Source organism: Diceros bicornis, chromosome 38, assembly GCF_020826845.1.
Source record: "Diceros bicornis minor isolate mBicDic1 chromosome 38, mDicBic1.mat.cur, whole genome shotgun sequence".
Classification (NCBI taxonomy): Eukaryota; Metazoa; Chordata; class Mammalia; order Perissodactyla; family Rhinocerotidae; genus Diceros; species Diceros bicornis.
In genome coordinates, this window is record NC_080777.1 from 26369664 (window position 1) to 26382011 (window position 12348).

At 35.4% G+C, this 12348-nt stretch overlaps 1 protein-coding gene across 4 annotated transcripts in view; it reads right to left on the bottom strand.

Annotated features, from left to right (window-relative positions):
• DENND1B (DENN domain containing 1B) overlaps positions 1-12348 on the bottom strand; it is a 251133-nt gene that overhangs the window by 36868 nt on the left and 201917 nt on the right. For all 4 annotated transcript variants that reach the window (XM_058533740.1, XM_058533738.1, XM_058533739.1 and 1 more), the window contains 4 exons: positions 12227-12267; positions 11434-11502; positions 6389-6445; positions 5427-5534 (listed from right to left, as the gene is read on the bottom strand). In XM_058533740.1, coding sequence (XP_058389723.1) covers positions 5427-5534; positions 6389-6445; positions 11434-11502; positions 12227-12267 — 275 coding nt within the window. The remainder of the gene's footprint in view (positions 1-5426; positions 5535-6388; positions 6446-11433; positions 11503-12226; positions 12268-12348) is intronic.

A 12348-nucleotide genomic window follows, 5' to 3' on the forward strand; every position in this document is an offset into this window, starting at 1 on the left:
CTGGAAATGAACCAGGAAAAAAAAACTGGGAAAGTGACAAAAATGTGGAGATTAAACAACATGCTACTGAACAACCAATGGATCATTGATGAAATTAAAGGAGAAATCAAAAACTATCTGGAAACAAACGAAAATGATAACATGCCATATCAAACCATATGGGATGCAGCAAAAGCAGTCCTGAGAGGGAAACTCATAGCGATACAAGCCCACCTTAACAAACAAGAAAAAGCCCTAATAGGCAACCTTAAATTACACCTAACAGAACAGACAAAGAAGAACAAACAAAGCCCAAAGCCAGCAGAAGGAGAGAAATAATAAAAATCAGAGCAGAAATAAATGATATTGAGACCAAAAAAACAGTAGAAAGGATTAATGAAACAAAGAGTTGGTTCTTCGAGAAGATAAACAAAATAGACAAACCCTTAGCCAGGCTTACTAAGAAAAAAAGAGAAAAGGCTCAAGTAAATAAAATTAGAAATGAAAGAGGAGAAATTACAACGGATACCACGGAAATACAGAGGATTATAAGAGAATACTATGAGAAATTATATGCCAACAAATTGGACAATCTAGAAGAAATGGATAAATTCTTAGACTTATACAACCTCCCAAAATTGAACCAAGAAGAAATGGAGAATCTGAATAGACCAATCACAAGTAAAGAGATTGAAATAGTAATCAAAAACCTCCCAAAAAATAAAAGTCCAGGACCAGATGGCTTCTCCAGTGAATTTTACCAAACATTCAAAGAAGATTTAATACCCATCCTCCTCAAACTATTCCAAAAAATAGAGGAAGATGGAACACTTCCTGAATCATTCTATGAGGCCAACATCACCCTGATACCAAAACCAGACAAAGACAATACAAAGAAAGAAAATTACAGGCCAATATCGCTGATGAACATTGATGCAAAAATCCTCAACAAAATATTGGCAAACCGAATACAACAATATATCAAAAAGATCATACACCATGATCAAGTGGGATTTATACCAGAGACGCAGGGATGGTTCAACATCCGCAAATCAATCAACGTGATACATCACATCAACAAAACAAAGAATAAAAACCACATGATCGTCTCAATAGACGCAGAGAAGGCATTTGACAAGATACAACATCCATTTATGATAAAAACTCTCAATAAAATGGGAATAGAAGGAAAGTACCTCAACATAATAAAGGCCATATATGACAAACCCACAGCTAACATCATACTCAACAGGGAAAGACTGAAAGCCATTCCTCTGAGAACAGGAACGAGGCAGGGCTGCCCACTCTCACCACTCCTGTTCAACATAGTACTGGAGGTTTTGGCCAGAGCAATTAGGCAAGAAAAATGAATAAAAGGAATCCAAATAGGTAACAAAGAAGTGAAACTCTCACTATTTGCAGATGACATGATTGTATATATAGAAAACCCTAAAGAATCTGTTGGAAAACTGTTAGAAACAATCAACAACTACAGCAAAGTTGCAGGGTACAAAATCAATCTACAAAAATCAGTTGCATTTCTATATGCTAATAATGAACTAACAGAAAGAGAGCTCAAAAAGATAATACCATTTACAATTGCATCAAAAAGAATAAAATACCTAGGAATAAATCTTACCAAGGAGGTGAAGGACCTATACAATGAGAACTACAAGACATTATTGAGGGAAATCCACGATGACATAAAGAAATGGAAAGATATCCCATGCACGTGGATTGGAAGAATAAACATAGTTAAAATGTCTATATTACCTAAAGCAATCTACAGATTCAATGCAATCCCAATCAGAATCCCAATGACATTCTTCACAGAAATAGAAAAAAGAATACTAAAATTTATATGGGGCAACAAAAGACCCCGAATAGCTAAAGAAATCCTAAAGAAAAAGAACAAAGCAGGAGGCATCACAATTCCTGACTTCAAAACATACTATAAAGCAATAGTAATCAAAACAGCATGGTACTGGTACAAAAACAGACACACAGATCAATGGAACAGAACTGAAAGCCCAGAAATAAAACCACACATATACGGACAGCTAATTTTCGACAAAGGTGCTAAGAACATGCAATGGAGAAAGGAAAGTCTCTTCAATAAATGGTGTTGGGAAAACTGGACAGCCACATGCAAAAGAATCAAAGTGGACCATGTGCTATCGCCATTCACAAAAAGTAACTCAAAATGGATCAAAGACCTGAAGGTGAGACCTGAAACTATAAAACTCATAGAAGAAAATATAGGCAACACACTATTTGACATTGGGTTTAAAGGAATCTTTTCGGATGACATGCCTACCCAGACTAGGGAAACTAAAGAAAAAATAAACAAGTGGGACTTTATCAGATTAAAGAGCTTTTATAAGACAAATGAAACCAGAATCAAGATGAACAAACAACCAACCAGCTGGGAGAGAATATTTGCAAAACATACATCTGACAAGGGGTTGATCTCCATAATATATAAAGAACTCACACAACTGAACAACAAAAAAACAAACAACCCGATCAAAAAATGGGCAGAGGAAATGAACAGACACTTCTCCAAGGAAGATATACAGATGGCCAATAGGCACATGAAAAGATGCTCAACATCACTAATCATCAGGGAAATGCAAATCAAAACAACACTAAGATACCACCTCACGCCCGTTAGATTGGCTATAATCACCAAGACAAAAAACAACAAATGTTGGAGAGGATGTGGAGAAACAGGAACCCTCATACACAGCTGGTGGGAATGCAAATTGGTGCAGCCTCTATGGAAAACGGTATGGAGATTCCTCAAAGAATTAAAAATAGAGATGCCCTATGATCCAGCCATCCCACTACTGGGAATCTATCCAACGCACCTGAAATCAACAATCCAAAGAGGCTTATGCACCCCTATGTTCATTGCAGCATTATTCACCATAGCCAAGAAGTGGAAGCAACCTAAGTGTCCCTCGACTGACGATTGGATTAAGAAAATGTGGTATATATATACAATGGAATACTACTCAGCCATAAAAAAAGACAAAATCGTCCCATTTGCAACAACATGGATGGGCCTGGAGCGTATTATGTTAAGTGAAATAAGCCAGAAAGAGAAAGACAAACACTGTATGATCTCACTCATATGTGGAATATAAACCAACACATGGACAGAGAAAACTGGACTGTGGTTACCCAGGCAGTGGGGGTGGGGGGCGGGCACAAGGGGTGAAGGGAGTCATATATGGGGTGATGGACAAACAAAAATGTACAACCCAAAATTTCACAATGTTAGAAACCATTAAAACATCAATAAAAAAAAAAATACAAGCAAAAGCAAAACATTAAATTATGATATTATTGGGTCACAAATGATTGGAAATATGAACTCTTGAAAAATTTAGCTGTTAAAATACATATACACAGATGTATACACCTATTTATATAATGAGACACATGTATACAAAGAAACATATACTAGGACTGAAACTCAGATATTTATCACTTGAAAAGTAAAGACTGTTATTCAGACATTATCAGCATCTGCATAATAAATCTACATATATTGGTTTAACAAATTCCTATACACCAAGTAGGAAAATCATATTATAATTCTTAAAAGAATAAGCCCTACTTCTCTTAATTCTTATTAGAGTCATCATTTGTCATGTCCACCTGAAAACCACAAAATGCTAATTAATGAACGCAAATAATTGAATTAATGATATTATAATAAATGATAGCCATAAGGATTCAAGATAAGTATGCAATGAATGTTAGCTACTATCCTACTGTAAGGTTTTCTATAACCTAATACAATTTTCTCTATCAGATATTGTGTCTCTAGGAATTAACAAGAAAACAAAAACAGAAATCAGTAATATATTTTATAATTAAATTATCATATAAATACTATGCCATGTTAAAAGAAAGGAAGATTTAAAAATATAAATATGAGGAGCTGAAAATAGTTTTGTTAACTAAAACTGACATTTTGAATATGTGTATCTCCAATTTAAGTATTTTCTTTTCATCTTAAAGCATCCAATAGGTAACAAAGATCCCACATGTTTTCACATAAAAATCTATTCACCATGGTAAATATAACCTAAATGTTCCAATATTAAGGCTGTAAACATTTTTCAAGTTTTTAAGGTGTTAAAGCTTGAGAACAAATAGACATGAATTGAACATTCTACTGATGGGAGAAAAACTGAGAAATCAACTGCAAATCCACCATTAGTTTACAAGTTAATAACTGTTTTCCAGTTAACTTTAGTAACCAGAAAAGGTTTCTACATTTGCAGAATAATTATTTTCTTGAAAAGCTTATTTTAGGTCATACATTGAAGCATTCACACCAATATGCTGCAATTAAACAATACTAACATATGAAAATATAAGCTTAACAAATGGACAAATCATAGAGAAGGGACTTAGTGTGTTGTAAAAACAGTCCATGAAGGCAGAGATTTTCTTTGTTTTTCCTAGAAGACCTAGAATAGTACCTGGTGCATAGTAGGTGCTGAATGATTGAATTAATGGGTTTTCTTTAGAAAGGCTAGGGTTTTAGTATAGCCTCACTGGCTCTCTCCCCATTCCTAAAGACACATGGAAATACTTTAGGGTCATCTCTACTCCTGCAGTGTCTACACATCCAGGAAAGCCAACTGAGCATTAGAGATGTGTTCTCGTCCCGCTCTGCCACTAACTGGTTATGAGACTGAAGACAAGCGACACGATCATTCTGGCTATCAACTTCCTCATCAGTAAACTTTGGTGACTGTAATAAATGAAGCTTTGCAGCTGCTTGCAGTTCTATAATTTTGTAACTATAAGCCACTCAAAATTCTTTTTAAGAGCTAGTTTTCTCAGGCCTCTTAAAATATGACTTGGTGTATACAAATTTTGCTTTGTTAAAACCATTAGGAAAATATTTCTGATACAAAATCAGAAACACATATAGCTATGATTCTGAACACTTTCTCACTTTAGGACAATATTTTAAGCAGCATCTGGATATAAGCAGAAACTCTAAATACTTACAGCAAATAAAATATCTAACTTTAGAAAAAGATAGACAAATTATTTCATATTCTAATTTCTATAGATGATTTTAATGGTCAAATTCTCACGTACAGTTTCATTTTATTTTTGTAGTCAAGGAAATCTGTGACTTCCCACTCATCATCAAACTACTCACACTCCATGGCAATCACCTGTCTCTCTCTCCCCTTCCCGGAGTACGAGCTCTGTGATAAAGTATGCAGAGACTGACAATCCCCAAGGGGATTGGCCCTTATAGCCTTCCCTAACGCCACCTATTCATCTCCTTGACCATAACTGCAGGTTTGGTTATCATATGATACAAATTAATGGGTCCAAAGCTGTTCCTAAAGAATTCACTGGAATCACATAATTTTAGAATTTGGAGACACGAGGGTAAATAACCTTACCTGGGCAAGCTTACGCTTTTCTAGGTTTCTTCCCTTTTCATTGTATAATGTGTAAACTGGTGTATATTGTACAGAACCAGAACAGGTCCCATAATCTTCCTCGTTTTCCTACACATGAAGAAATATACAAGTAATTATTTTAAAATACTCCTTGTATTACTAAAGTTATTTGATTAATAGACAAAGTATCTGATACAGATGCAATAACAAAATAACACTTCAGGTAAAAGTTTAAAGAACCTATTCAGAAGAAAATGCATTTTTCTATATTATGAATTAATAATTTCCAAAATAATGTGACTATTTTGAATAATTCGAATAAAATTTATATGAAGATCATTTTCTCTCCATCACTACAATGGAAGTTTTAAGTAGTACTTTTTCTCCAAAGGTAGAAATTCAAAATATAACAACTGATAAAATCTGCAAAGATGTGATATGTAATCAAATCAAACACACACATATACATACATACACATAAATATTCATATATATGCAATATTCAAAAATTCAAATACACATCTTCAAAATGCAATCTTTTGTAAATTAAGAACATGCTTCAATTTAAAGTAGCTACTACTGGAAACATCCTATAAAACCAAATGATGGCATTCCTGATTTAATTTGGCACCAAAGATGATCTTTTTAAAAATTTTCTCAGCTTGAAGCAAGAATTTCAATTGTGATATCAAAGCAATCAACTTTATGAAAACATACATCCTGTTAAAGCATCTTTGAAGATCTCCGTCGTTCTGTGATAAAATACGCAAACAATAAAGAGATTATTCAGTGGATGCATATACAACGGCAGGTAGTTGCCAGAGGGCTTCTTATGAAAAATACATTCGTGAACAAAGGACTAAGCATATTTCAAAAGTCATTAAAAACATAAATCTTTTGTGATTCGTAAAGTATAAGCTTCACATTAACGCAAGTCAAGGTAGAAGGAGAAGCCGACGCACCTTGTGTTTGAGCTTACTCTTCACTTCCTTGATTCCCTGCTTTGCGTGGTTTTTTGCCTAGAAAATAATATAAGTATCTGTATAGTTCTATTACCACTTAAAGAATAAGAACATGAGATCTCATTTAACGAAAATTGCTAACTACTCATATTATTTAGAAAAAAAATTATCATCTAAAACTATTTTCAGGGACACGATACCACTTATTAGACCTAAATAAGTTGGTGAAAGCATGATTAGTCTCTATTTGCATACAAATATCATACAAAGGCTAACATTCAGCCTATCTTGCCTTCGAAACTATAAGAAATACAAAAGAGTCAACCAGATTACTAATGCCCAATCTTAATTTGAAATCGTGACTAACTGGGGCAGAGAAAGAGAAAGCACATCACAGCAGCAGGTTATCTGGGCAAATGTTTGGATTGAAAAAAATCAGGCAACTTCACAAAACTATAACAAAGTGCTTTTACAGGCAGACACAAGTTGTTATTAGCAGAGCTATCCTACTGTTATGGCTATTTCATATTTAGTTTTTCTGGCAAAAATTAAAAGTGATTTAACAATTTAAAGGCTATCCTCATGTTCCATAGGGAGTCTGGCTCCAGCACTGGAGCCTCTCAGGTCGTGCTGTGATCCCTGTGGGGTATAATTTAACTAAAGGCAACTGGGGGCTTTCACAACAGCCTTAGCCTCTGTTCCACTGGAAATTCCCACTCACGGTGGCCAGAGTGAAACGAAGAGAAAAGAAATTCACATTTACTTTGTGTTTCCTCAGTATGTGACTGTGTGCTGGGTACCTAGCATGCATTATCTCATTTAATCATCACAAGGACTCCGTGAAATTTGTACTATCGTTATTACATTTTACAAATAAGGGAAGTGACTCAGAGGGTCATTTAATTCCTAAGTCCAACTTCTTCCCATCTCAAAGGAGAAGGAGGAACTAAGGTTTTAAAAATACATCCGCTGAATCTAAGCCTCGGGAAAGAAAAGGCATTATGAGTCTCATTCTATAGACTTGGAAACTAAGGTCATGTGGACTGAAGACTTTCCAACTGCAAAGTCCTTGCCCCATTTATCACACCATCCCGCTTTCTCAAGTCACTTCTAGGAAGAGTAAACACACGTCTTCCCACATTCACTGAGGGGAAGGATCTTATTTCCTTCCTGTTAATATCTGCAGCGCCCAGTAGAGTATTTGGCATGTAGTAACTGCTCAAGAAATGTTTTGAACTGAATTAAACAATCATTTCCTTATTGTAAATGAGGCAAAACCAAAACATATTAGATCCAGTAAAAGATAACTAAAAAAGCCAAATAATACTAGCCTATATTTCCACGGTTCTTTAGAATCAATAAAGCATTTTCACATTCATTATTTTAGTGGTAAAGCCACTGAATCTATTTAAAGGATCCTATATTAATCCCTACATTCCTATTAAGTAAAAATGCATAATTACCAAAAATAAGTTCCTGTTCCCATCTCCAAGAATTTGTACCCATCTTTATTCATATTTGGACTATATTCTAGTTTACCTAAACATCCTCTATTCTTTCAAAAGCCACCTGATTCACACTTATCTTTTCAGATGCTCTTTAGTGTATACAGTTGACCCTAGTGTCAGTCATGGTTCTGTAATTCACGTACTGACTCATTTAAATGTCTGCTGCCCTACCTCCTCCATTGACCTCTTTCAGAGTGTCTGGAAGATAGGGTACAGGTTCTTTCTGTCCTTTTCAATTTACCAAGCTGAAACTTACCAATAAATAAGTATTCTCTACAGAAAAGCAATTATTTGCTTTTGGCTTTGGCTAATAATTTAAAATGCAAAGACCTAACAAGAAAGTTGACTTAGAAAATCTGTTAGCCAAATCACATATCTGTTCACACTGCTGTTATTTTTAGATTTATAAGAGTATGTATGTCAACTCTAGTTTTCTTTACAGCTCCTATAAGCATAGGAAAACACTGGCATAGAAAGCATAGAAAAAATGTTCTAAATATAAGACAAAATCATTATTTCCTCAACAAATACATACTCAATACTTCTGTAGCATGTCCAAAGAACAAAGCAAAATGACAGCGACACAAATATAAAAGCAGGGCCAGCAACTGTCTTACGCACAGCACCTGCCGTGCTCATTGCTCTAATGGAACAACCATACAAGGCTAGCTCAGGAGCGGTACTCAAATAATTTGTTGAATGAATGAAACAGTTAAAAACATGGTTCCTAGTTTTAAAAAATTTACTATCTATAGAAAATCAAGGTTAATAAATTCTGTTATACCCACACAAGAAAAATTAAGTGTTTTGTTCATAGCAATTTGTGGTCAAAGGAGGAATTTCAGAATATGAGCAATCTAGAAAGAGGAGTTCTAGGTATAACTATGAAGGTCACAAACTGACTTTTCTACTTGCCCCCAATGTCTTGATTCATGTACGACATGATCACAAGATAAATGATAAAAGTGATTAAGTATATTCTGAAGACCTTAATTTGCCTGAAATTAATTGAGGGAATAATCTTCCAAGGAGCAGAATTTTTCATGTGGAAACATTTTACTGCTCTGCAGAGAAGGGTTCAACATAAAATACTCTACAGATTTGAAGGATAAAAATTTAAATAACTAGTGAGATTTTAAACACGTTTGCTTTATTTCTGTGCTTCTATGGAAGATATGAGTGAATTAAGGAGAAAAACACACATTTAGCAAAACAATATAACAGAACTTTTCTAAGCTTGAAGGAAAACTTCAAGTACTTGCTCAAGGAACAAAATGAAGGGCACTTGACTGTGAAACCTTTTTTAGAATCTTGAACGTGAGGAATAAGGCTCAATGTTAGTTTGATTTTCACATGGCAGCTATGTGCTATTTCATTGTGAAAAATTAAAATCTCCTCAAAAACCGTATATAAATCAAACCAGCAGTATTACAGGGAGATAGTGGTCTACTCAGGGAGGTTCCTAGCAAAGCCATGGAACAACCAAAAGGCAGAGGCTGATGTTTCCAAGGCAAAATGATTGCCTCTCCTAACTCTTACTTTATGAGAAGGCTCCAAAAGTTCAGAATTTTGGCATTGTGTTTTTTTTTGGTGAGGAAGATCGGCCCTGAGCTAACATCTGCCAATCCTCCTCTTTTTTGCTGAGCTAACATCCATGCCCATCTTCCTCCACTTTATATGGGACGTTGCCACAGCGTGGCCTGACAAGCAGTGCTTCGGTACGCGCCCAGGGTTCTGAACCGGCGAATCCCAGGCAGCCGCAGCAGAGCGCACACATTTAACCGCTTGCGCCACCAGGCCGGCCCCACGGCACTGTATTTTTTAATCCACTCTGTAGATTACCTTCCCTACTATAAAATGCAATCTTGAAACAAGATTTTTTAAACAGAAATGGTGGGGCCGGCCCCGTGGCTTAGCGGTTAGGGGCGCGTGCTCCGCCGCTGGCGGCCCGGGTTCGGATCCCGGGAGCGCACCGAGGCACCACTTCTCCGGCCATGCTGAGGCTGCGTCCCACATACAGCAACTAGAAGGATGTGCAACTATGACATACAACTGTCTACTGGGGCTTTGGGGGAAAAAATAAATAAAACAGAAATGGTGGCTCCATACATATGAAAATTGTAAGTCAAGAAAAGAACATATTTCTAAACTTATTAAAATATATTATTCTATTATTAATTCAATCATATCAATTCATTTCTGAGAAAGCATTTGAAGATAAACTCTTATAAAGTCAAAACTACCGCCCTGAATATTTTTAGAAATATAGAATATATATGACCTACTAAGTTGAAAAAAACCTTACTGAATACCAACTCACTAGCTCCTCCCTCGAGAAGCTACTAATCTGACATTAGAGATACAGATGTACACAGACAAAACAAGGGCTGAAACAGGCATGTCTACGGTCCTATGGGAACACAGAAGAAGGTATATTAACTCTTTTTGTGTGGGATTGGGAGAATTTTCTCAGGGGAACTGATGTCTAAACTAAGTCTTATAGGATGAATTGGTGTTTACTAGACAGATAAAAGCCAAGAAATAGAAGTTCCAAGTAGCAGGAACAGCTTGTGTAAGAATAGAGAGGCAGAAGAGAACATCTTGAACTCATGAAACGAGGAGCACTCAGTATCTTTAGAGACAGGCAGGCTCAGGGGACGGGGGAAATGAATCAGGACACAGGAGGGGCAGGTCTTGAAGGGTCTCAGTTGTCACATTAAAGCGATTTTTATTTTATTAATTATTTATTTATTGTCATTGGTATTGGTATTGTTATTATTATTTTACTATAAGCCATGAAGAATCACTGAAGAATTTTAATCATGGAGAGTCAAAGCACCTTTGAGGGAAGAGAACTCGCCATATTTTTCTATTTTTTTCTGCTTGAGCCTCAAGTACAAAATGAAACTTTAAAATATGGTCTTAAATGAAATAATCAAATCTTTAAAAATGGCACTTCGTCATGGACTGTTTCAATCTGAGTGCACAATTTTTGCTGATAGCTTTGAAATAAAATGAAGAACTGTTTTTAGATCATATAAAGGAAACATCCTCTCTATACAAGGATACAGTTTTAATAACTGAATTGGGTCAATATTAACTCTAAATTTTTTTAAAAAGCTTATTTAAAAGAAAAATAGAAGGGGCCGGCCCCGTGGCCTAGCAGTTAAGTGTGTGTGCTCCACTACTGGTGGCCCGGGTTCAGATCCTGGGCACACACCAACACACCGCTTCTCCGGCCATGCCAAGGAGGCGTCCCACATACAGCAACTAGAAGGATGTGCAGCTATGACATACAACTATCTACTGGGGCTTTGGGGGAAAAAAGGAGGAGGACTGGCAATAGATGTTAGCTCAGAGCTGGTCTTCCTCAGCAGAAAGAGGAGGATTGGCACGGATGTTAGCTCAGGTCTGATCTTCCTCACAAAAAAAAGAAATGAAAAGAAAAATAGAAAATATTCTACATCTCCATGTCTATCATCTAGGAAAACATAAAGTTTTATTAATAGAATTTTTAAATATCAAAAGAAAACTTACAAATTTATATGCTGTCCGAACAGCAGGAGTTGCTTTGGTCATTGCGGTGTTGAATAGTGCACCTCCTTTCTGCAAAAAAAAACCAGATACGTAATATCAAAAATTTTTGACCAGATTGTCCTGAAAACAAAGCATTATTAATAGTATAGAAAAAGAGCTTTCCTCACAAGTTAAACAAAGTCCTACAAAAATTATTTTATGCTTAGTGTTTTCAAGCTTTTATATACTATAGTAAATTGCACACAAAATGGTACTCTGTTCTTTTAGTTGGTGTAATACATCATTTAAAAATCCTTTCACCTTTGCAGTTTAGGCAGACTTGGGCAATATGACCAGTAACAGGTATATATTTAAAGCTGAATAAAAATGAAATAATCAACTGTTTATCAACTCTTTTAACGTTGGGCAATAAAGTCTCAATCTGTGGAAGAGTGTTTTATCTTAAAAAAATCATATTAACAAAAGCACATTACCAGAAATGATAAAACTCCCATCAAATGCTACCACTCCACCTAATTCCTTGTTCTAGAATATAATATAAGGTGACAGTGAAATCTTGCTTTTCAAAACAAGCCATTTATCTCTGGATAAAAGTTTTCCATTTTACAATTTTCTTTATGAATATCAACAAACTATAAATATAAAATAAACATTTAAAATGTAAGAAAATATACAAACATTTAAAATATTGTCAATAAACAGCATGAGTATAAACAGTATACTTGAACTGAACATTTCTCCATATATATTAGAATGAAAGAAAAACGAAGAAACTTTGAAGGCTTATTATTACCTTGACTGTATGCACCCACTGTTGATATGACCTCGGGTTCCCTGGAATACATGAAAATAAGACGTCAGAAATGTTTGATCAAAAATAAACCAAAATTCATCAAGAGCTAGTATTTCCAGGAA